Genomic DNA, 27623 nt, shown 5'->3' on the forward strand with positions numbered 1-27623 from the left:
AATCCTCTTCCATAACACTCTTAGAATATTTGTTTTTCCTTTATTATTTGAATGTGGAATTTACATCTGTTGTAAGACAGCAGCTTCGATAATGAAAGAGAATCTTTTCTCCTCAGTGTTTCTCAAGCACTGAGCATACAATAGATGGTTAATTATTATATGCACAAAAGCTGACTGTCCTCACTGAATGAGGCAGATATAAGACCTAAGTCCCGGCCCTCAGCACCACCAGGTGATGCATCTTGTTCTTCTCCATTTAGGCCTACATCATTCCTTGTCTTACAAATACTTATGTTCACTTTTAAAAAAGTAGCAGAAATATATTTTAGTTGCTTTGAAACATGTCTGGGCCATAAATGGAATGTCTGAATTTTGTTGTTTTATTAAAATGAAAAAAAAGTTCAAGTGTGGAATGTTGAAAACTAAATATCAACTTACCGTTCTCTTCTTCTATTTTCCATACATAAAGAAAGAAACAAACAAAAAAGTATGTTAGAAAGTGTCTTCCTATCCCTATTCATGGAAAATCTGTCCCAGAACTTGGTCCACATTTGAAAACAGACACCCAGAAACTTGACGATCCAGTATATTTCTCTGACATAGAAAGAGATATGTATTTACTGAATAATAATAATAATGATTAATAGCAATACTAATATAACACAAAATTAAAAAATATATTATTTGACTTGTAAATGCATTTATATAGATACAAGAGAGGATATTAAAAAAAAGTCTCTTTTGGATGAGGTCTGAAATTTGAGAAAATAGGTGCTAAGGACCTAAAAATTGCATCCATCCTTTCCAAGATAAGAGGGTAGTGTTAAAGTGGCCTTACGGACCGCATTTTAGCACGAGATCATTTCTAGTATCGGGAAGCTGATAAGCAGAAAATGAAGAATAAAAAAAGTAAAAAACAAAAAAGAAAAAAAAATAAGTGAGAACGGATGATTTCCTCAGAATGACGGTATGTTTTACTTACCTTGCATTAAGAAGGTGGAGTCTTTAGCACACTCAGCTCAAGTAATGAATCCTTAATGAGAACCAAATAAACTCAAGACATCTGTTTTGGAGTTTTGACAATAAGTAGGTGGTTTCCTGACACACATCTTAAAATGTTCCAAACCACAGGCTGTTTAGTCATACAGTCATGGAAGCCTACCAACTGTATCTTAAATTAATCTGAAATTATTAAATTATTGCTGATTTGTCCTCCAGAATAAACTCTACATGGTGGCATACTTAAGATGAAATGCAATTCCAATGGATTTTACCCTCAAACACATCATAACACTCTCTTTCTCTCTCTCTCTCTCTTTTTTTATTATTTCAAAGAGTTGACAAATGTCTTCCCTAGCCCTGTTTTGAGAAGTTTCTTTATTTTTTATAACTAATGGTTATTTATTTTTGAGAGAAAGAGACAGAGAGAGAGAGAGAGAGAGAGAGAGCAAAGGAGCAGAGTGAGAGGGAGACAGAATCTGAAGCAGGCTACAGGCTCCAACATGTCAGTACAGAGCTTGAATCAGGGCTCCCACTCACAAACCTTGTGATCAGGACCTGAGCTGATGTTAGACGCCCAAGGGATTTGAGCCACCCAGGTGCCCCAGGAAGTGTCTTAAGTAAGCAATAGTATAGTATGTTTCCTGGAAAGTACCTCATTCATTGAAATAAGTGCAATTTCACAATAGATATTTATTAAACACTTGACCAATATGACTATACTACACATAGTTCTATATGCCTTTAAAACTGATTGGTAGAATAACTTGGAAATCATTAAGTCCATGCAAGGTACAAACCTCATTAAATTTCACCATTATCCTTTAAATTAAACTATGCCAAATTATATTTCTGATGCATATTTTGAATACTTAACTGTCCCGGCCATGCAATGTCCCTTGCCACTTCTGCCTCAGGTCTGCTACTGCCTCTCACTTCCCATGAAGCTTGTGGATCCTCCAAGAAAGATAACTGAGTATAGGAGTGTGGGTTGGTGGAGCGAAGGAGAAAAATTGGTCTCACATGAGGGTCATATGTGTGCTTAAATGCTCAAATACTGACTCTTTCATTTAGGGAGGATTTTGCTGTATTCATCAAGTTGCTACCTCCCAACTCCCACCCCATTTATATCCACACATGGGGTATGAAATCCACACTCCACATGGTTGTCCTGAGGTCACATAGATCCTAACTGGAAGTCTCCTGGGCAAGGCCATTTCTGGCAGCTCCAGTAAAAGATTCTTCACCTTGCCTCACCTGACCCAGAGTTGTATGTCCAAAGACATGAGTTTCAGACCACTATGAGATGAAGCCAATATAAGAGATTAATTTTCACCTATGTGATTCTGTAATTTAGGTGTTATGTGATCTTTAAGCCATCGAACAGGATAGCAATGGAAATATTGTTCTCTTTTCCTACATAATCTAGAAAGCCAAGGAGGAAAACAAACAAAAAACGACAAAAAATATGAATAAAAATCATTTCTTCCACTCAACAGATATTTGTGGACTGGCCGCCCTTAGCTCTGCACGGATCAGGCTCCCTCAGTAAAGGAGGACACAGAACTCTGACCTGTCACATGCACAAAGCACCATGTAGAGCCGTAATGAGAGATCTCATGGCTGTGGGATTCCATAAAGTACTCAGATCCCTCTCTGTGGTCGTGATCGTTCACCAAGTTCCCACAGGGAAAGCAGAGTTAATTGTGACATGAGCACAGAAATAAGGTATTTCAGGAATAGAGAAAAACAAGTGCAAAGACACAGAGATAAAATCACTAAGAAGCATGCGCCCAGGGCACCTTGGCAACTCAGTCACTTGAGCATCTGACTCTTGACTTCAGCTCAGGACATGATCTCATGGTGCCTGAGTTAGAGTCCCCTTAGCTCTGCACTGACAGCACAGAGCCTGCTTGAGATCCTTCCTATCCCTCTTTCTCTGCCCCTCCCCTGCTCTCTCAATCTTTCTCTCAAAATAAATAAAATGAATATTAAAAAATTATTTTTTCAAGTAACAAAGTCAAGTTTCTCTTAAATAAAAAGGCCAAGTGTTACAAAAAAAATAATCAAAACAAACAAAACAACCTGGATACAGAATATCAAAACATATGAAGATCATATTTAACAATTTTACATATAACACGGAAAATGTAAATCTTTTTTAAAGAGCAAAAACCTGATTGTTATATATTTGGTTGTTGTCTTATCATATAAAGTGCAAATTAGCATCAATAAATATTTAATTATAAAGAAGTTAGGAATTAGCAGAAACCAAGTTGACAATCAAAATTCAGGTATGGTTATGCATTTTGGAAGTCATAGCAGAACAAATCATAAGGAATATCTGAATACTTTCTTCGGCCCTTAAAAACAAATATGTAATAAACAGATAAAATATTTCAACAAAAATGCCACAGTGTGACTGTATTTAAATGAGAATTGGTTACACAACCTATGATTTATAACATTACCAGAGACAAATTAGTTTCAACTGATAACCAGCTAATGTTATACAGGGAGACCAATTGAAAGAATTGATAGTTTATGGTATAGACATCGTTTGCTAAATTTTAGTTGATCGAGTATACTTTTCTATGATGTTTGCCTCTAAAATATATACAAATACTACTCACCTTTCTGTTCAGTTAAGAGGTCTGTAAAAACAAAATATATAATATTCAACAAAGTATATATAGAAGAATTTCTAAAGAAATAGACTTTACTAAAATCTTTCAACCTCTGACTTGGTACAATATTAAGCAATATATAAAAATAAGAGCCGGAGAAGAGGAAAAAGAAGCAGGACTTGTGTCCATCATCTCAAACAGACTTTTTCTAAGGGACTCTGGAGTATCATGAAATATGCTCATAATTCCATTGTCTACAGTTTCCTTTCTACAAGAAGTAAGTCGGTCTATGTCCCTCCATCTGTTGATTGTGTGGAGCTCATGATAGGATATTCCCTAAGAAAAGTTCATCCAGATTACACATGGGATCTGTACTTCAAGAGACTGGGACAGGATGAGCGAGCCTTTGAGAGAGGAATATATCCAGAGTCAGGAATAACCTGTTACAGTGAATCAGTCTTCATCACTCATGCCAAGAAGAATTCCTTGCATTGAAAGAAATGAATTTTCCCCGACACTTCAGAGAGAACATACACTGATGATAATACAAACACCCATTCATACCTTGGAAACTCGTCTGTAGCACATGAGGAAAGATTTAAAATGTGAGGGGGTCAGAGGAGGCTAGAAAGAATCCTCAAAACATGAGGATGTTTTGAAAATGCAGAAGAGAAAAAAAGATTCTACGCTTGCATTTGACACAAGCTTGCTTTTCTCGGTTTCAGTGACATGGATTGGCAAGTTAAATGTACGCTGGAAACTAGCCAACAAAAAATGAGAATAGGTAACATTAGTAGAGATTTGGATGGTGGACCAGGCTGTGCTCTGCATTGAAATGTAGCACCATGTGCCTGTTCAGGATTTCTGGTGGGTTACTGCAGACCTTCCTTTTCTATTTTGCCCAGGTATTAACCAGCTTCTCCTCTCTGTAGAATCAAAGCAATACTTGCAAACTCCTTGGTATTATACACCCAATGATCCAACAGAGCTCATGGAAACTTAACCTAATGAAGACAAAGATAAGGAAATGCACAACCCCAAATTCGTAATCAGTATTTATTTCCTTCTATCTTTACCAAATGTTTTTCTCCTAAATATTCTTTTTAACAAATCTTATCTTTTGATATCGAGATCAATTCAATAAACACAAGAAGTAATTAATGACTTACCATGTTCTTCCTGGAGTTTACCTTTAAGAAGGAAACACAAGTAAGTTAGAGAGTGAAACTAAAAATTCTGACATTTCATTGTGGTTCAGCACATGACATGGAATTTGGAAACTATGTATTTCGTATGTGTGATCCAAGTGCTATGCAGCTGGATAATAAATAAATACAACTTTGACCCAGTAGAGATACTTGACAGAGTTTGAGAACCTGTACCATGATTCAGAGAGGTCTGAGTCATGACCCTCCAGCACCACCGAGGGTGATATTCTCCAGAGAAGAGTGTGATCTCTTGGGTATTTAGTAGTTCTGAGCTGCCCTCCATCAAGTGTCTCCAAAGCACAACTCTGTAACAAGTATTACCATCTCATTTCAAAGTTTTGAAACAGTTTCAATCATTATTTCTCTTACATTAAATATTATAGATATGACCATTGTAGGAATGTGGGGAATAAGCTTAGGAATTCCCTGGGCTTACACCAATGGGTTAAAAAGCCATAAAGAAATACAAAGCCATAGGATTCTCACACCCGAGTTTGGATAAACAGGATTAGGTCCCCAAGAGAGAGAGTGGTGTACAAAGGCATCCATAATAGAGAGGGGGTGCAAAAACACCCAGAATAGAGAGGGGGGCAAAGGCCCACAATACAAAAGTGTATGAGGTAAGTAAGATTAGGTGTTCAGAGCAAAAACACTCTCCAATTTATACTGTAGCAGAAAGCTGCTTCCACAGCAGGGAAGCACCAAGTTAGGTAAACAGGTAAATTGGGCTATAGACCACTGCGCTGCACTGTGGATGAAGCTACCCAGAGCATAGGTGATTAACAAGAGAAAAGGTGCCTTGTTAACCCTGAGATCACATGTCCTACCTGTCTCATCCCCTAAGCTAACTAAGATAAACAGAGGTGGTGCCTCATGTCTGCTGTAAACAACCAACCGCCTGACTTCCTGAAACCAGGATTTTGTTTTGTATTAACCCAAACCCCTAACCCAGAATACCTTCCAGTCCCTTTCCCTCACGTCCCCAATTTAATGTTCACAGTTTCCTTGTCTCTTTGTGCACGTCCATCAACATGTTTGTAAGGCTCTTGATCCTAATGAAAATGGAGCAAGGACCCTTATTTGGGGCTCTTGTCTTTTCCAGGACATTATCTATCTCTCGGTTTTCATCCTTCACCCTGCTCTCTTGCTGGCTAAGAGAGAACGTTAGACTTAGAACCTATGACAGATGGTGATCCCAACATGATAGAAGGAAAGGGGGACTACTGGCCAATGTGGGCAAGGAGCCAACATGGTCAGGAGGTGAGACACAAGGAGTGTAGGATGCCATGAAACAGGTAAGAAGCCCCAAGAAAAAGGGGAACCTGGGTGGCTCAATCAGTTAAGCATCAGACTTCAGCTCAGTTCATGATCTCACAGTTTGTGGTTCAAGTCCCACATTAGGCTCTGTGCTGACATCTCAGAGCCTGGAGCCTGCTTGGGATTCTGTGTATCCCTCTCTCTATGCCCCTCCACTGCTCTCTCTCTTCATCTCTCTCTCTCTCTCTCTCTCTCTCAAAAATAAAGAAACATTAAAAATTTAAAAAAAAAAGAAGCTCCAACAACAACAAAAAAACACATCTGGTATAGTCTCTACCTGCTGAGATAAGAGATAAAGTGAAACTATATTAGGATTCTCTGTTGCAGAACTCTCTGAAAGATCTCCCATAGGAAACTCCCTAGCTCTTGACTCCCTAGCCCCTGAACAAAAGCTCTATATTTGAATTCTTCAGTCACTAGGAGAGACAGCAAGGATGACTCAAACTATAAGGCTCTCCTTAAATTATTGCTGGCTGTCCAACAAAATTGCCCTTGGTTCTGCAAACCAGGAACTTATGATTTTGATGTGTGGAAATGAGTAGGGAAAACATTAAAGGCCAGGCATTCTTAAGGGGCTAATGCCCCCCTGAAGTAAACCTCACTTGGTCCGTCATCTGCACTGCTTTCTCCCCTTGAGCTCAGACAACATATATGAAGATATAGAGTTATCTAAGATGAATGGAAAACCTTGGTCCACCTATAATCAGGCTGTGCCTCTGGCACCTTTACAGCCAACAGATACTCCTCCTCCCCCCAAAGGGTGGGACAACATCGAGCCTCAAAGAACTTCATCAACCGACTCTGATAAGGTCCTTACCCCAATGCAAAAGTGCCTTAAAGAAGTCCATAAGGCCTGTGAATCCCGGCTGTTTCCTGTTGTGAGGCAAAATGGACAATATGTCCATGAAAGCTTGCCCTTCCAAACAGTAAAGGAATTACAGAAAGCAGTTCAACTCTACCGCCTTCATATCCCTTTTACGATAGGTATTTTGGAAACTATTTGTGGCACTTATTCCAAGTGTGTCTGTTGCTGGGGCTGTCTCGTGAAAATCATCCTGATTCCAGCCCAATATGCTGTCTTTGCTCAGGAATTTTATGATGCTTGTGTGGCTTGTGCTATGCAGAACTTTGCTGCTGTTATTCTGGTGTCTTTTGAACAATTGTCTGACACGAGGCAGTATTCCCAACCAAGGTAGCAAGCCCAGCTCCAATTATTGTCAGTAAAGCAATGCGCTGAAATAATGCAGTGTATTTTACACAGGCTATCCCTAATATAGGAGACTCTAACTCTCTCCGTCTCTCTCACCGTTTCTCCCTATACTCTCTGGTTACTCTAATTATATTTAAGGGCCTCTCTCTCATTCATTTCCTGAATTAAAGACTATGATGAATAGAGCCAATTGTCTCTGCCTAGTGTACCTTGGAATGGAGATATTCCTAAGCAGCTGCCAAAACTCCTTTTGTTTCTGGGAACTTCCCAGTCTTCTCTGGCCTGACATATACTGCCTAATTCCACTAGTGGAATACAAAACAAAACAAAACAAAACAAAACAAAAATTGGTATCTGCTCATCTCTTCAATACCTCAGAGGTCATCAACTCCTTCTCCCCAGGCTATCAAAAAGCAAAAAAAAAATACCCCCTTAAATTTTAGATTTCTTCACTGGTTCCATGGGAAAATATTAACAGTGGTAAACTTTTAAGGGGACATAGATGAAATATTATTAATATAGGCATGTCTTTCAAATTATAAAACTTTATTCTACTAAGGTTTACTTAAGTTCAAATAAGCTCATGTTGTCTCTCTTCCAATTTATTAACAAAAGGATAACTTAAAATAATGGTTAACTTTGTTTGCCTCATAGTTTTCATAGGTAATTGTTAAGATAGCTTTCAGTGTCTTTGGTGACCTAAACATTTAACATTTTAAATAAATGATAAATTGAATTGAGTTCATTGGACATGTAGATCTCTTTCAAATCAAATGGAATGATAAAGCTTTGCCTACTTAAACATGGATTTATGTTTCTGACTTCTTTAAATAAATAAATAAATAAATAAATAAATAAATAAATGTTTAAGTTCATGCTTTATGTTTAAAGGATTCATAAGTTTACCACCTATTTTTTTTTCTGATGTAACAGACAATTCACAATTGATCACTTCTTAGTTTTCAGTAGACACTAAGGTTTCTAACAGTTAAAATTCTGCTAAATGTAGTTAAAACTGATAAAAATAAGAAAAGCAACTCTGTATCTAGAAAAGTAGGAGATACGAAAGAAAAATATAAGAAATGGAACTATATTTTTGTTGAAGGTAAAAGAAAGTAATTTTGTCCTAAATGAGACTGGTTACTTGGAGAAAAATGTCTTGGGACAAAATCTAAATGCAAAGAAAAGTTGTAGAATGTTTTTAAAGAAAAATCTTTAAAAATAAATTTTATGTATGGGCAGGAAGGACTAAGGTTAAAACAAATGGATTTTAAAAGTACACAGGGTTACAATTATAATTCCGCCTCCTTTTTTTTCCAAAAGCTGGTAAAATAATGACAATACTCATCAAAATGAGGTTGCCAGCCTCAGTCTTCCACATTTGTGTTGTTCCTGTTTAGCAGAGGAATGGGTGCCTATGGCATGTGAGGGATGGATGATATATGAAGAGCTTTTACTAAGATACATAGGAGCCATTTTACTAAACTTAGTCCATTGTATGCCACAAATGGATGTCCACATGGATGAAACATATTTATGTGGGCATTGTTGAGAAAACAGGGGGATAGACCTTGACTTTGGCCCTTTAGCCCCCTCCTTCAATTGTCAATGATCAATAAGTAAGTTACTGTTGAGCTTAAATAAAATTAATGCATCCTATGACAACCAGAGAAAAATACATTTTTGTTAATGGTAATAAATAAATAAGTAAATAAGAAAATGAATATAATTTTAATTAAAAGGGTAAAACAACAGGATAACACATCCTTTTAAGTTGCTTTACTTAAACCTTGGTTAGAATTACCTATTCCTTACAATCCACAAAGCGAAACAATTTTAAAATGAGCATATATTATGCTCAAAACATGTTACATAAAACAAAAAGGGGGAGATACCCCTGGTTGTTTGCATTACAACCTCAGCTCCTTCTTAATTATACTATGATTACTCTTAACTTTAAAAATCTTAATCCTCAAGGACTAACTGTAGCTGAGTGATATTCTTCAAAATAAGATAAGCCTTCTCACCCTATGGTGTTGTATAAGACCCCTGAAGGGGGGTGCACATGGTCTGGGCCCACTAAACTTTTCACCTGGAGTTGAGGGTATATTTGTGTTCTTTCAGATTCTGAACCACTGTGGATCCCCTGTCAGTTGGTGAAGCCATACTGTGGCAGGGTGGAGACCCCTAGGATATGTTCCAATGAACCAAGACTTCCAGAGAATTACTCTGAGTGAGCAGTCACTGGCCCTCTTCTTCAAGATAGAAGAAGCCTCTTCATGGACTCCTCATCCTGAAACCACTCCACAAAAGCAAGTCCTTGCTCCTGATATAATATAGGGCAGCCTTAAACACCTGTCTAAACAGGCCAGCATCCTCTTACAACACAATGGTACTGCATACACCCCTGACTCGCACCTGATAGCCATGATCTCCATCATTGACAGAAATCCAATATAGGTGACTCTGATGATACTCCTTGCCCTCTTTTGTCCATGCCAAGCTCCATATTCATATTGGGCTCATCTCCTTAACCCATCTATATTTGATAGCCTAACACTCCTAGACCAGGATATTCCTATTAGCAAAAATGACACTGAGTTCATGGGAGGAGCCAATCTTAACCCTCCCTTCCAAGCTGAACAAAAGCATTGGCTTTATATGCTAAGACCTCAATGGTGGCTTACTTCAGCACCTCCTATGTGTGTTTCTAAACTCAACAACTTATCTGCTTTCCTTAAACTAAAAACCAACTAGCTTTTACATGTACAGCCCAAAATCTCTACAAGCCCAGACAATATTACCTTTTTCTCAGCTGCAAGTTTTGGTATACCTCAACAAAAAAACATATCTCACACTCCTAATGTTGTAGCTTGCTCTAGTCTCAAATATTCAGACCACCCCGGGAACATTATTCCTCGGACAAACTGCTATGGAGAGACTGATCATAATCTTTACTGGGGAAATTGGACTATTATTGACATGGGTCCTAGAGGACATCTTGAAACAAAATATTCTAATAAGACCATATCCTTTTACCAGTTTAGTAGGGAGAGTATTTTTTGAAAAGATGGAGGTTTGTCTGACCCTATAATTTCTGCTTATAAAGTAAAATTAAAGAATCTTGGCTTGTTAATCTTTGGATTCTAGGTCTTCCCCTCTTCACTTGTACTACTAGCCACGGTGAAATTTATGTAAAACGGCATGTTAACCTAACTTGGGCCTCCCTGTACAATGGACCACTATTTGTGTCCCTTCTCTCTACATTCTCTTTGCTACCTCCACCTTACAGATCTGGCAACTTGGAAATAATTATAATATCTCTACTTCCCAAGGCTGGTTTGTGTCTTGTGTAAGTAATAATAATATCACCCAATTAAATATCTCCTCCTTATTAGTACTTAGCGCCTTTCAGCCTGGGTTCCTATTAATAGCTCTGATATCTATATGCATCCATCAGGACTAGGTGCTCGTTCCAAGCTTATTCAACACTGGCACTCTGCTGTATGGCCAAAAAAAAATGGCCTGTTAATCATGGGCATCCTAGCAGCAGCAGTAGGCATTATTGCCTCTGCCTCTGCATCTTGAGTCAGCTTACATCATACTATCCAGACAGCCAATGTCCTTAATAAATTTATGGTCAACACTACCACAGAATTTATTAAGCCAGATCTCCATTGATAAACAAGTCTTGGCTGCTCTCAAGGCTCTTGAGGCTACAGTGTAATTTATTAGAAAGGAACAGGAGGCTTTGTTTCTCCACTCTAAACTGCCCTGTGACCCTAACTACCAGCATATTTGCATGACTGGAATTCCTTATAATCATTCCCAGTCTTGGGATGCTGTCCAGACACACCTTCACAGTGTCTTTTCTTCCCACCTCTCGACAATATAGAAATTTAGATATGACATTGAGCCAACAGCTACAATATGCAGAGGATCAGCTTAAAAATGAATGGGCTGATTCCTGGGAAATGTGGTGTGACCTAAATCCTTTCTCACTTATGGCTAGCACCCATCTCAAATTCTGAATAACTCTGAGAAGTAGAATGCTTTTACTATGCCTCCTTTTATGTCTTTGCAAAATTACTATTCAGGCCACCCAAAAACAAAGGAAGAACCAGGAGCTCATTATGATGGTTCTCAAATACAAAACTAGACGAACCAAGAAAAACAAACAAAGAAACAAAAAAAGGAACTGTGGGGAATAAGCTTAGAAACTCCCTGGGCTTATACCAATGGGTTAACAAGGCATAAAGAAATACAAAGCCATAGGGTGCTCACACCTGAGTTTGGGTAAACAAGATTAGGATGCCAGGATAGAGAGGCAGATGCAAAAACACCCAGAATAGAGTGAGGGACAAAAGCCCACAATACAAAGGTATATAAGGTAAGCAAGGTTAAGAATTCAGGGCAAAAACTCCCCCCAATGTAGTATGATAGCAGAAAGCTGCTTCCACAGGAGGGAAGGACCAACTTAAGTAAACAGGGAAAGTGTGCTATACACAGCTGCACTGCACTGCAGATGAAGCTTTCCCGAGTGGAGATGCTTAAGAAAAGAAAACGTGCACTTATTAACCCTGAGATCATGTGTCCTACCTGTCTCATCCCCTAGGCTAGCTAGGATAAACAGGGGTGGTTCTCCTGTCCTCTGTAAATAACCTTCTTCCTGACTGACTGGCACCAAGATTTTGTTTTGTATTAATGCAAACCCCTAGCCCAGAATATCTTCAAGACTCCCTTTCCCGCATGTCCCTAAGTTAATGTTCACAGTTTCATTGTCTCTTTGTCCACGTCCATCACCATGTTTGTAAGCCTTCTGATCCTAATGAAAATGGAGCAAGGACCCTTATTTGGGGCTCCCATCTTTTCCCGACATTAGCCATCTCTCGCTTTTCATCCTGTGTACCACTCTCTTGCTGGCCAAGAGAGAAGTGTTTAGACTTAGAGTCTACAACATATGAAGTCACTCAAAGAGAATGAGAGTAAAGTATATATTTCTGTATCTCATACCTATGCTTAGGAGAGTGCAAAATGTGAATATCTTAAACCTTTATTCACCTAGGAAGATTTTTATTTTTTAATGGAAGAATAATTGATATGATGTACTTTATTAGTTTCTGGTATAAAACACAGTGTTTCTATACTTATATATTTTATTAAATCATAGGCAAAATGAGTCTATTTATTATATATTGCCATCCAAAATTTATACAGTACAATTGAGTACATTCCATATGGGGTATATTACATAACCATGCTTTATTTCTTTTGTACCTGGAGAATGAAAACTTTTAATTGCCTTTACCTGTTTCATCCCCACCACATCCCCTATAACAACTATCAGTTTGCCTTCCGTATTTAATAATGGTTTCTGCTTTGTTTTGTTTAATAGTTTGTTTTGATATTTATATTTCACATGTAAGTGAAACCATAGGTTATTTGATTTTCTTCTTCTGATTTACTTCATTTAGCATAGTACCATCTAAACATACCCATGCTGTCTTAAATGGCAAGGTCTTATTCTTTTTTATGGTTAAGTAAATTTCCATTATATATGTACACAAAATTACTATGTTATCTTTATCCATTCAAGTCTCATTGGATAATATGTTACTTCCATATCTTTGTTATGTAAGCAATGTTGTGATAAACATAAGAGAGTGAATGCCTTTTTGAGTTCGTGTTTTCATTTTCTTCAGATAAATGCCTAGTACTGGAGGTACCAGACAATACAGTAATTCTATTTTTATTTATTTATTTTTTAATTTTTTAAAATTTTTTAATGTTTATTTGTTTTTGAGACAGAGAGACAGAGCATGAATGGGGGAGGAGCAGAGAGAGAGGGAGACACAGAATCGGAAGCAGGCTCCAGGCTCTGAGCCATCAGCCCAGAGCCTGACGCGGGGCTCGAACTCACGGACCGCGAGATCGTGACCTGAGCTGAAGTCGGACGCTTAACCGACTGAGCCACCCAGGCGCCACTCTATTTTTATTTTTTTAAGGAAACCCAAACTGTTTTCAATAATTGGTGCAATAATTTATATTGCCACTGACAGTTCACAGTATTCCATGTCTTTGCCATGTATTGTTTCCTTTTTGATACTTGCCATTGAGACAGGTGTTAGATTATATCAGTATGTGGTTTTGATACATACTTACTCAATGGTTAGTGATGTTTAGCATATTTTCCTGTGACTGTGGCCCATATGTTTGTCTTTTTTTGTAAAATTCTAGTCATATATTTTGCACATTTCTTAACTGGGCTCTTTGAGTTTTTGTTATTGAATCACATGATTTTATTATATATTTTGGATATTAGTCTCTTATCAGATATATGATTGGAATATCTATTCCCATTCACTAGGTTTTCGTTCTGTTAATTGTTTCCTTTGCCTGGGAAAAAAAAAACATTTATTTTGGGACAGTCTTAACAGGTTTTTTTTTTTTTTTTCTCTCTCCTTGCCTGAAGAATCAGTTTAAATAATTATTGTTCAGACTGTTGTCAAGGAATTTACTGCTTATGTTTTCTTCTAAGAAGATTATGATTTAGATCTTACATTTACATGTTTTGCCATTTATCAGTTTACTTTAGCCTATGGTATGAAAATGGTCAAATTTCATCATTTTGTAAGTATCTGTGTATAGTCTTCTCAACATCAGGTATTGAAAGGGTATTTTCCCCATTGTATATTCTTGCCTTCTTTGTCATTGAATAATTGATCGTATAAGTGTGGAATTGTTTTTGGGTGTTCTATTTGGTTGTATTGATCTATCTGTCTACTTTAGTGCCAGTAAAAGTACTGTTTTCATTATGGTAGCTTTATATTATACTTTAAAACCAGGAGAGTGATACTTCAGCTTTTCTTTCCTTATCAAGTTTGCCTGCTTCAGAGCTAAGAAGGCTGCATAATAGGAGGTTCCCAGTCTTTTCTCCTTCCTCAAACACACTAGAGAACTGTCAAATCATTCTGAATACCCAAGAAATCAAACTTAGGACTGATAGAAAAAGCCCACCCTTGATGGAGAAAAGAGGACACATCAAGGAAAGTAGCAAATGCAGAGATATGGTTTGGAGACACATGGACCCTAGGTGCTGGGGAGGGGAGAGAGTCCTGGTTGCAGAGAAAGACATGAGAGCAAGGAAAACACAGGGGAATGCACAAGGAGGAGACTTCCTCAAAGCCATTGGCTGGGACAAACAGAGGGACTGATATCCTTGAGGGTTTTTTTTTTTTTTTCAACAGGCTTAAAGTCTGGAGATTTAAAGGTCAGTGGCCTGGTTGAGAAAGAGGCCAGAGAGCACTGCACTGCTCCTGGCTAAAAGTCAGGCAAACAACTTAGAGGCAAACAGCATGAAGATGAGGATCTGAAACACACCAACACTGGAGACACACAGGGGAAGCTTCTTTGCTCTTCTGACAGTGCTTCTCTGGGAGCAACAATGCAATAAACCCTCACTGGAGATAAAGGATTTGGTTGTTGGTGTTTCAATCCCCCACCTTTCAGCATAAACACAGAACAACATTTAGTAAATCCACAGTGCTGAGACTGGCTGCCTACCCTGCTTACACCAAGTCCTCCCCCCTGTGTTCAGCCACTATTCCCCTCATCTGTCAAGTGTGCCTCACTCCCAGCTAGACAAGCTTCTTCTTCAGAGGACAAGCAGAAATGCTGCCCAACCATGTCTCACAATCAGTGTTATGCAAAGCTTCAGTCGTAGTTGAAGTCACATCAGTTCTTATTTAACAAGCAGACCAGAGCATACCTAGATAAAATTAGACACACTCTGGCAAAGGTCCAAATACTTCCAAGTCAGGCAAAGTCTACCTCTCAAGCTGAATGGCATAAATGATAGTGCAGCCAAAACACAGGAGCAGAGTATATGTAGGTCACTCCAGAGAGACTCCCTAAAGCATCAGGTCCTGGACACTATATGACCCCTCATAAAGCAACTACTCTCAGTAGCAGGAAATGCAACAGGCATTCCTAGAACCACTGAAAGTCAGAGATTTAGAGAAAATTCCAGGACTGAGAAATTATCTGGTATGACACAAAAATATAATATCAAATCAGAGATCTAAGTAAAACCTATAAAGGTACTATTCCTGAAGGATAATTTAAAGCAGCCATCATAAGATTCTAGGTGGGCTTGAAAAAAATTGGAAGATTTTAAGGAGGCCCGTAAAGTCTTTATCTCATTAAAGAGATAAAAGAGACCCTTTATATCTTTAAAGAGATAAAAGAGGTAAACAAACAAACAAAAAATTAGTCAGAAGTGAAAAATGCAATAATTGGGATTTGAAACATTCTGAATGCAATGGACACAAGAATAGAAGAAGCAGATTAACAAATAAGTGATTAACAATATAGAATAAGGGAAACTATGAACTTCAACAAGAGAGAGAAAAAGAATTATGAATCACGAGAATAGACTTAGGATACTCAATGAACCCATGAAACACAAAATTTTTATCAGAGGAGTCACAGAATAAGAGACTAAAAGGGGATATAAGGTTTGTTTAAGTAAATAATAGACAAAAGCTTCCTAAATTTGGTGAGAGAAACAGCCATCTAAATATAGGAGGTATAGAATACTAGCGTAGAAATCAACAAAAGCTGGCCAAAACCAAAAATATTGTAGTTCAGTGGGGAAAATATTCTGATAATGAGTAAAGATCCAAAAGCAAGAAAGAAAATAATTCCCGACATTACAAGGGAAGAGCTACAAGGTTCACTGCAGATCTCTACACAGAAACTTGGTCAGACAGAATGGTTTGATATAGTCAATGTCCTGAAAGGGGAAAATCTTCAGCTAGAATACTGTGTCCAGCTAGGCTATCACATATAACGTATGGGATAAAAACTTTTCAAGAGAAACAAAAACCTAAAGGATCTTATGTCCACTAAACCAGTCCTGCATGCAATATGAAGGGGACTGTTTGAGTGGGAAGGAAAGACAAAAATGACAAAGATAAAAAAGAAGGGAGAAAACATACCAGCATGACAACAAAACAAGTAATATAATAACACTAAATACATGTATATATACTTACTCTGAATGGAAGTAAACTAAATGCTTCTATCAGAAGATGTACAGTATCAGAAAAGAACAAAAACAAAAACAAAATAAAACAAAAACAAGACCCTTCTATATGCTGCCTATAAGAGACTCATTCTAGACCTCACAAAGTCTGCAGATTGAATGGCAAAGAATAGAGAGAAATATTTATCATGCAAATCGATGTCAAAAGAAAGCCAGAATAGCAATACTTATCTCAAACAGTAGACTTTAAACCAAAGACAGTAACAAGAGATGAAAAAGGATACTATATCAAAATAAAATGGCCTGTCCAACAAGTAGATCTCAAACTTGTAAATATTTATGCCACCAACTTGGAAGCACCTGAATATATGAAATAATTAATAACAAACATAAGAGGGGTTGGTCAATATGGTGGGGATATAGGGGGACCCGATGTTCCCGCATCTCTCAAACAAAGCTGTATAGAAGTTAAAGTACTTTGAACTCTGAGAGTCCAGGAGTCAAAGAGACAGTCACTTTCAGGGACTCACTGAGACAACCTGATGGGCCATAGGGGGGTGGTTGAGAACTGGGAGAGATAAAACGAATGTCAGGAGTGATCTCCTTCTGTGGAGAGACAAAGGGAAGAGAAAGAAAGGCTGGAGAAGCATAGGACTGTATATGCACAAGAGAAAGATCACAGACTGGGATAGACAAAGATCCAATCTCTAACTACAGAGCTTTCTCCAGACTGGGGTGGGCATCCCGGATTGCTCACCTGGGGAGGGGAGGAGCCAGCCCTGGGCTTTGTGGCTAAGTCAGGAGTACAGTCTACATAAAGAGAAAGTGATCCCTTCCCTGGTGTTCTGTGGGATAGGACAAAGTCTGCCTGTTTCTGCTATCCAGGGACCATATATCAGGAAGCATGAGGTGGCACTCCCCCAATACATTGGGCACATGGAGTGAGAATTTGAATTCTAGGCTTACACCAGAGGATGGGAGTCAGTGTAGCAAGACAAACCACCTTGTTTACACCCCGGCACAGGGAGGATGGCTTGATCAGAGTGGTTTGGGACACCTGGTCCATGGAGGAGAGACTGGGGTGATGCATTTGTCTCCCACCACCACCAAGGTGGGACCTCAGGGCTCACAGTGGTGGCAGGACCCACCTACACCAAATCAACCCCCTCAGCATCTGGTAACTGCATATCTACTGGAGAGGGATTGACATTGAGGAACCACACAGCCCCTCTTCCAGACCAGTGCTGTTGCATTGCCTGGTTTAGTTCTTGGACAATTCTTATTATATAGATATATTCTTCCTTCCTTTTCTCCTACTTATCTCTTCCTTCCTCTAGTTGCTTACTCAGGTTGCTGGTTTGTTTAAGCAGAAATATTTAATACATTCTCTTGATACATGTTCCACACCTCCTTCTTTATTCTCCTTTCTTCTTTCTGGATTAAGCCATATAGTTTCCCTGTCTGGACAATTTTATTTTCTTTTCTTTTTCCCTGCCTCCATCTTTATTTTCCTTTCTCTCTCTCTCTGTATTAAGCTGTATGGTTTCTCTGTCTGGTCACTTTTTTTTCTTTTTCCCTGCCCTGTCACTTCTCTCTGTATGGGATAAAGCCTCTTCCATCAGCACCACCTCCACTCTGTTGTTTACTTGTAGCTTGTGTTTCTTGTTTTTTGTTTGTTTGTTTTTGGGTGTTTGTTTGTGTCTTTGCTTATTTTTTTTTCTGTTGTTTTTTTGTTTGTTTGTTTTCCTTTCCAGGTCTACTTCAAGGAACAAATCAAAGCACACCTGGTGGAAGATACAAAACATCAAAACAACTAGGGAGATAATGCAACCAGAGTCACAACAACAGAGAGCAAGTAACACACTTCAAAAAACAGCTCCTGAAGGGCCATGACCTGAACAGTATATGACCACACTTTAATATAGTAGTGCTCACAGGTGCAGGACATATAACAAAGTTTTCAAACACAAAAGAGACATAAAACTAGCCAAAATGATGAAACGGAAGAATTATCCTCAAAAGAAATTCCAGGAAGAAATGAAAGCTAAATATATACACAATATAACTGATCAATAAGTTAGAATAATAGTCATAAGATTAATCGCTAGGCTTGAAAAAAGCATAGAAGACAACAAAGAATCTATTGCTGCAAAGATCAAGGAAATAAAAAACATAGTCATGACAAATTTTAAAATGCTGTAATGAGGTAAAAATAAACTAGAGGGGGTCACAGTGAAAATTGAAGAGACAGAGGGAAGAATAGGTGAAAAATAAGATAAAATTATGGGAAAAAAGTTGAAGTTGAAAGAAAGAAACAGAACAATATCCATATCATAGGAGTTCCAGAAGAAGAGAAAGAAAGGGGCCAAAGGTTTGCCTGAAGAAATCATAGCTGAGAACTTCCCAAATCTGGGTAAAGACACAGACATTGAAATCCAGGAGGCACAGAGAATTACCTTCAGAAGTAACCTGAATCGATCTTCTGCATGATGTATCATAGTGAAACAGGAAAAATACAAAGACAGAATATTCTGAAAGCAGTTAGGGATAAATAGGCTTAACCTACAAGAGTAGACACATAAGGATAATAGCAGACCTATCTACTGAAATTTGGCAATCCAGAAAAGAGTGGCAGGAAATTTTCAATGTGATGAATAGGAAAATTATGTAACCAAGAATCCTTTATCCAGCAAGCATGTCATTCGGAATAGAAGGAGATATAAAGGATTTCCCAAACAAAAACTGAAGGAATCCATCACCACTAAACCAGCCTTACAAAAGATAATAAGGGGGATTCTCTGAGTGTTGCAAAGAATACAAAGGACCAGGGATATCACTACAAGCATGAAATCTACAAATAATACAATGAATCTAAACCCATATTTTTCTATAATAACACTGAATGTAAATGAATTAAATGCTTGAATCAAAAGACACAGGGTATGAGAATGGATTAAAAAAAAAACAGACTCATCTATTTGCTGTCTACAAGAGACCCGTTTTAATACCTGAGGACACCATGAGATTGAAAGTGATGGGATAGAGACCATCTATCAAGCTACTGGAAGTCTAAAGAAAGCTGGAGTAGCCATATTTATATCATACAAAATAGATTTTAAACTGAAGAGTGTAAAAGATGAAGAAGGGCATTATATAATCATCACAGGGCCTAGCCATGAAGAGGGGCTAAAAGTATAAATGTCTATGCACAAAATTCAAGAACACCCAAATATATAAAACAATCACAAACATAAACAATCTTATTGGTAAGAATGTGGTATTTGCAGGGGACTGTAATACTCCACTTACAACAATGGACAGATCATTTAGACAGAAAATCCATAAAGAAACAATATCCCTGAATGATACACTGGGCCAGATGGACTTTACAGATATATTTAGTATTTTCTTTCTAAAACATCAGAATATACATTCTTCTCCAGTGCACACGGAACATTCTCCAAGATACATCACATACTGGGTCACAAAACAGCCCTCATAAATACAAAAGAATCGATATCATACTGTGGACATTTCAGATCACAATGCTATCAAACTTGAAATCAACCACAGGAAAAAGTTTCGAATTAAAGAAGTCAAAATTTGGAAATTAAAGAAGAAATTTAAAAAAATATATGGAAACAAATGAAAATGAAAACACAACAAGCCAAACCCTTTGGGATGCAGCAAAGGCAGTCCTAACAGAAAAATATATTTCAATCCAGGCCTATCTCAAGAAATAAGAAAAATCCCAAAAGCAAAATCTAATAGCACACATAAAAGAACTAGAAGCAGAACAACAAAGAGCCCCAAAGCCAGCAGAGGAAGAGAAATAATAAAGATCAAAGCGGAAATAAACAATATAGAATTCCCCCAACCCCAAACAAAACAAAACAAAAACAAAAACAAACAAACAAAAACAGTAGAACAGATCAATGAAACTAAAGAGTTGTGTTTTTTTTTAAAATAATAAAGAAAATTGATAAACCCTTAGCCAGCCTTCTCAAAAAGGAGAGGACCTAAATAGATAAAATTATGAATTTATCACAACCAATTTCTCATAAATACAAGCATTTATCAGAGAATACTACGAAAAATCATATGCCAACAAACAGGACAACCTGAAAGAAATGGACAAATTCTGAGACACCCACACACTATCAAAACTTAAACGGGAAGAAATAGAAAATTTGAACAGACCCATACCTAGTGAAGAAATTGAATGAGTTGTCAAAAAATTTCCCAACAAAGAAGAATCCTGGGCCAGATGGCTTTCCCTGGGGAATTCTACCAGAACTTTAAAGCAAATTATTCCTATCCTACTCAAGTTGTTTCAAAAAACAGAAATGGAAAGAAAACTTCTGGACTCATTCTATGAAGCCAGCATTATCTTGATTCCTCAACCAGACAGACACCACACATAAAAAGAGAAATACAGACCAATATCTCTAATGAACATACATGCAAAAATTCTCAACAAGATACTAGCAAATCAAAGTCAACAGTATAAAAAAAGAATTATTCACCATGATAAAATGGGTTGCATTCCTGGGCTGCAGGGCTGGTTTAATATTCAAAAATCAATCATTGTGGTAGACCACATTAATAAAAGAAAGGATAAGAACCATATAATCCTGTTAATAGATGCAGAAAAAATTTTTGGCAAAATACATCCCTTCTTAATAAAAACCCTCAAAAAATCAGAATAGAAGAAACATACTTAAACATAAAAAAATATGAAAATCCCACAGCTAATAGTATCCTTATTGGGAAAAAACTGAGAGCTTACCCTGAGATCAGGAACATGTCAGGGATGTCCACTGTAATCACTGTTGCTTAACACAGTGTGAGAAGTCCGATCATCAACAATCAGACAACAAAAGAAAATAAAGGCCTAAAAATTGGCAAAGATGTTGTAAAACTTTCACTTTTTGCAGACCACATTATACTCTACACCAGGAACTGATACAGGAATTCAGCAAAGTCTCAGGGTACAAAATCAATGTACAGAAATCAGTTGCATTTTTATACATCAATAACGAAGCAATAGAAAGAGAATTAAAGAAACGGATCTTATTTACAATTGAATCAAGAACCATAAAATACCTAGGAAGAAACCTAAACAAAAATGTAAAAGTCCTGTATGCTGAAAACTTTTTAAATCTTATGAATAAAATCAAAGAGAACCAAAAGAAATTGATGAAAATTTCATGCTCATGGGTTAGAAGAATAAATATTATTAAAATGTCAATACTACCTAAGCAATCTACACATTCAATACAATCCCAATCAAAATTGCACCAGCATTCTTCTCGAAGCTAGAATGAACACTCCCAAAATTTGTATGGAACCACAAAAGACCCAGATAGCCAAAGTAATATTGAAGAAGAAAACCAAAGAAGGAGGCATCACAATCCCAGACTTTAACCTTGACTACAAAGTTGCAATCATCAAGGTAATATGATATTGGCACAAAAACACATAGACCAATGGAATAGAATAGAGATCCCAGAATTGGACCCAAAGATGTATGACTAACTAATCTTGCCAAAGCAGGAAAGAGCATCCAACAGGAAGAAATACAGTCTTTTTAGCAAATGGTGCTGTGAGAACTGGACAGCAACACACAGAAGGATGAAACTGGACCACTTTCTTACACCATACACAAACAAACTCAAATTGGATGAAAGACCTAAATGTGAGACAAGAAACCATAAATAGCCAAGAAAAGAAAACAGGCAACGACCTCTTTGACCTCAGCAACAGCAATTTCTTACTCAACACATCTCCAAAGATGAGGGGATTAAATGTAAAAATGAACTATTGGGACCTCATGAAGATAAAAAAGATTCTGCACTGCAAAAGGATCAATTCAAAAAGTAAAAGGGAAACTACGAAATAGGAAAAGATATTTGCAAAGGTATATCGGATAAAGGGCTAATATACAAAATCTATAAGGAACTTATTAAACTCCACACCCAAAAAACAATAATCCAGTGAATAAATGGGCAGAAGACATGAATAGATACTTTTCCAAAGAAGACATCCAGATGGCCAGCACACACATGAAAAGCTGCTCAACGTCACTCATCATCAGGGAAATACAAATTAAAGCCACACTGAGATACCACCTCACATGGGTCAGAGTGGCTAAAATGAACAAATCAGGAAGCTACAGATGTTTGTGAGGGTGTGGAGAAATGGGAATCCTCTTGAATTGTAAGAGAGAATTCAAACTTGTGCAGCTGCTCTGAAAAACAGTGTGGAGGTTCCTCAAAAAATTAAAAATAGATCTATCCTATGACCCAGAAATGTCACTACTAGGAATTTACCCAAGGGATACAGGAGTGCTGATCCATAGGGCCACGCATACCCTAATGTTTGTGGCCAAATTATGGAAAGAGCATAAATATCCATCAGACGAATGGATAAACAGAATGTGGTTTATGTATACAATGGAATAATACTTAGCAATGATAAAGAATGAAATCATGCCATTTTCAGCAATCTGCATGGAACTGGAAGGTATTATACTGAGTGAAATAAGTCAGTCAGAGAAGGACAGATATCACATGTTTTCACTCATATGTGGATCTTGGGAACTTTAACAGAAGACTACGGGGGATGGGATGGGGAAAAATAGTTACAGAGAGGGAGGTAAGCAAACCACAAGAGACTCTTAAATACACAGAACAAACTGAGAGCAGATGAGAAGGTGGGGAGAGGGTAAATGGGTAATGGACATTGAGGATGGCACTTGTTGGGATGAGCACTTGGTGTTGTATGTAAGCCAATTTGAGAATAAATTATATTTGTAAAAAAAAAAGAAACATAAAGGAACCTCTTAGTTAAAAAAAACAGTAATAGTAGGGGGCTTTAACACCCCACTTACTTCAAGGGACAAAACACCCAAGCAGACAATCAATAAGGAAACAATGGTTTTGAATGACACACTGGACCAGATGGACTTAACAGATATATGCAGAGCATTTCATCCTAGAGGAGCACAATATACATTTTTTTTCAAGTGCACATGGGATATTCCCCAGAACAGTTCACAAATCAGGCATCAGGAGGACAACATGATTGAGATCACTCCTGTGCATCTTTTCTGACCCCAATGCTATGAGACTTGAAGTAAACACACACACACACACACACACACACACACACACACTGGAAAGACCACAAACATACGGAGGTTGAAGAATGTGGTTTTAAAGAATGAATGGGTCCAAAAGGAAATCAAAATAGAAAGAAAAAATACGTGGGAAGAAATGAAAATAAAAACACAATGCTCCACAACTTTAAGGATATGGCAAATATGGTTCCAAAGGAAGTGTAGAACAATACCTACCTCAAGAAGGAAGAAACATCTCAAATAAAAAACCTAACCTTACACTTAAAGTAGCCAAAAAGAAAAAAAAAAGGAAAACAAAGCCTAAAGCCAACAGAAGGAAAATAGTAATGAAAATTTAAACAGAAATAAATGATACAGAAACAAACAAACAAAACAGTAGAAGAGATCAATGAAACCAGGAGCAGGATCTACAAATAATAATAATAATAATAATAATAATAATAATGATAAACACATAGCCAGACGTATCAAAAAGATAAGAGAAAGAATGCAAGTAAATGAAATGATAAATGGGAGAAGAGAGATATCAACCAACACTACAGAAACACAAACAAGTATGACAGCATATTATGAAAAATATATATTCCAGTGAATTGGACAACTAGGAAGAAGTGGATAAAACCCAAAAAACATATAACCTACTAAGACAGAAACAGGAAGAAAGAGAAAACCTGAACAGATGAATAACCAGCAAAGACATTAAATTCCTAATAAAAATTCTACCCACAAACAAAAGCCCAGGGGCAGATGGCTTGAGAGGGGCAGATGGCTTAAACAGTTAAAGAATAATTAATACCCATTCTTCTCATACTATTCCAAAAATTACTAATTGGAAAAAAAAAACCTCTCAAATTCATTCTATGAGGTCAGCATTACCCTGACACCAAAATCAGATGAAGTATCCACTAAAAAAAAGAGGGAGAACTACAGGCAAATATCCCTAATGAACATGGATGCAAAAATTCTCAAGAAAACACCAGAAAATGGAATCAAACACTATATCAAACAACCATTAACAGAGACCAAGTCGTATTTATTCCTGTGGTACAAGGATGCTACAATATTCACAAATCAATCAATGTGATACAGTACCTCAATAAAAGAAAGGAATTACATATATGATTCTCTCAATGGATTCGGAAAAAAAAAAACATTTATCAAAGTATAGAGTCAATTCTTGATTTAAAAAACCTCAACAAGATAGGTATAGAGAGAACATACATAAGCAACAACAAAAATAACAAAAAAGCCATATATTATCTATGGTCAAGAACAAGACAAGGATATTGAATCTCATCACCGTTACTTAACATAATACTGGAAGTCCTAGCCTCAGCAATCAGACAATACAAAAAAAAAAAAAATGAATCCAAATACATAAGGCAGATGTCAAACTTACATTATTTGCAGATTTCATGTTACAGAAATTTCAAAATTCTCTACCAAAATATTACTATAACTAATACAGTAATCCTGTAAAGTCAAAGGATACACAATGTATAGAAATCAGTTGTATTATTAACATAACAAAAATGAAGCAGCTAAAGACAAATTAAAGAATCAATCCTATTTCATTATAAAATACCTAGAAATAAATCTGCTAAAGAGGTAAATCACCTGTACACTGAAAAGTATAAAATGCTGATGAAATAAATTGAAGAGAACACAAAGAGGAGATGGAAATAAAAATCTATGCTCATAGATTGAAGGAAAAATAATGTTAAAATGTCTATGCCACCCAAAGCAATCTGCACATGTAAAGCAATCCCTATCAAAATACTACCCACATTTTTCATAGAGCTAGAACAAATAATCCTAGCATTTCTATGGAACCACAAAGGGCCCCAATAGACCAAGCAATCTTGAAAAAGAAAAGCAAAGCTGGAGGCATTGCAATTCCAGGTTTCAAGTTATCTTACAAAGCTGTGGTGATCAATACAGTATGGTACTGGCACCAACAGAAGCCAATAGATCAATAGAACAGAACAGATAACCCAGTAATAGACCCACAACTATATGATGAACTAAACTTAGACAAAGCAGGAAAGAATATCCAGTGAATTAAAGACAATCACTTGTACAAATGGTGTTGGAAAAACTGTAAAACAATGAGCAAAGAAGGAAAGTGGTCCACTTTGTTCCACCATACACCATCCATTTGAAAGTAAATTAAAAATGGATGAAAGACATAAATGTTAGAGAGGAAATCATTAAAATCCTAGAGGAGGAAACAGGCAATAACCTCTTTGCAAATAACATATCTTCTAAAGGGTTAGTATCAAAAAATACATATAAAGAGTCTATAAAGCTCAAACTCACAAATCAAAAATTCATTTAGAATATGGGCACAAGGTATTAAAAGACATTTTTCCAAAGAACACATACAGATGACCAAATGATACATGAAAAGATGCTCAACATCACTCATCATCAGGGAAATACAATGAGTTTCAAAACAATGAGATACCTCCTCATACCAGTCAGAGTAGCTAAACTTAATAACACAGGAAACAACAGGTGTTGGTGAGGATGAGGAGAAAGGGGAAGTCTCTTACACTTTCGTGGTTCTTCAAACTGGACCAGTCACTCTGGAAAACAATATGGAGTTTCCTGAAAAGGTTAAAAGAGAACTACCCTACCCTAAAATCCAGCAATTGCACTACTAGGTATTTACCCAAAGAGTATAAAAATGCATATATCTGTATCTATCTATATCTATATCTATATCTATATCTATATCTATCTATATCATCTATATCTACATCTATATCTATATCTATATAATCTATATATATCTATATCTTTCTCTCTGTGAAAGACAAATATCATATGAATTCACTCATATGTGGAATTTAAGAAATAATAAATGAATAAGAAGGTGTAAAGAGAAAAACACCAAGAAACAGACTCTTGCCTGTTAAAAACATCCAATGGTGGGCAACAATAGATGATGGGGATTTAGGAGGGCACTAGTTGTGATGATTATAGGGTGTTGAGTGTAAGTGTTCAGTCACTAAACTTCACTTGTGAACTAAATTTACTCTGTATGTTCACTAATTTGTATTTAACAGAAAATGTGGAAAGAAAAGAAAAAATTGCTTTAGCTATTCATTTTTTTGTTTTTGTTTTTGTTTTTGTTTTTTGGTGTGTGTGTGTGTGTGTGTGTGTGTGTGTGTGTGTGTGTGGTTCCAAAAAAATTTAAGAATGTTTTTTTCTAGTTCTGTGAATAAAAATATTGCTACTTTGGGATTACATTGAATCCCTAGATTGTTATATACAATGGACATTTAACAACATTAATACTTCCAATTCAAGAGCACTATATACATATTTATATTTATTTGTGTCTCCTTCAACTTCTTTCATCAATGTCTTATAGTTTTCAGAATACAGGTATTTCATGTCCTTGGTTAAATTTATTTCTAGGTATTTACATTTTTTGGCATTTTACTCTTTTTGATTCAATTCTAAATGATTGTTTTCTTAATTTTTCTTTCTGATAGTTAATGATTAGTGTATAGAAATGAAACTTATTTATTTATATTGGTTTTATACCTTCCATCTTTACTGAATTTAATTGATACTTCTAATTGTTTATGTTTGGTTGGTTGATTTGTGTGTGTGTGTGTGTGTGTGTGTGTGTGTGTGTGTGTGTGTGCTGTGTGTGTACGTAGGCTTTAGGGCCGTCTATGTAGTTTTATTTCATTGTCAAATAATGATGATTTTCCTTTTTTTTCTAATTTAGATGTTATTGATTTTTCTTCTTTAAACCTCTGCATAGATTTCCAATATTATATTCTAAAAATCTGGAGAATGGACATACTTGTCTTGTTCCGATCTTAAAGGAAGAACTTCCAGCCTTTCCCAATTGTGATGCTAGCTGTGCATTCTCAAATAAACAAAGTTACCCAACTTCTAAATGAGCTAGAAAAGGAAAGCATGACAAAATTCTACTAGAAAAAAAGAAATAAAGATTAGAGCAGAAAGAAATAAAATAGAGACAAAAATTGATAATAATGAAACCAAGAGCTAATTCTTTGAAAAGGTAAACAAAATTCGTAAATCTATAGCCAGG

At 36.7% G+C, this 27623-nt stretch overlaps 1 protein-coding gene across 6 annotated transcripts in view; it reads right to left on the bottom strand.

The window, feature by feature from the left end:
• The window catches only part of LOC128314802 (butyrophilin subfamily 1 member A1-like), a 367358-nt gene that overhangs the window by 280451 nt on the left and 59284 nt on the right, over window positions 1–27623 (bottom strand). For all 6 annotated transcript variants that reach the window (XR_008296877.1, XM_053218535.1, XM_053218528.1 and 3 more), the window contains 3 exons: window positions 4796–4816; window positions 3633–3653; window positions 439–450 (listed from right to left, as the gene is read on the bottom strand). Coding sequence is in view for 5 of the 6 variants with exons in the window: in XM_053218535.1 (XP_053074510.1) it covers window positions 439–450; window positions 3633–3653; window positions 4796–4816 (54 nt within the window). In the remaining variant the exon portion in view is untranslated. The remainder of the gene's footprint in view (window positions 1–438; window positions 451–3632; window positions 3654–4795; window positions 4817–27623) is intronic.

Source organism: Acinonyx jubatus, chromosome A1, assembly GCF_027475565.1.
Source record: "Acinonyx jubatus isolate Ajub_Pintada_27869175 chromosome A1, VMU_Ajub_asm_v1.0, whole genome shotgun sequence".
Lineage (NCBI taxonomy): Eukaryota > Metazoa > Chordata > Mammalia > Carnivora > Felidae > Acinonyx > Acinonyx jubatus.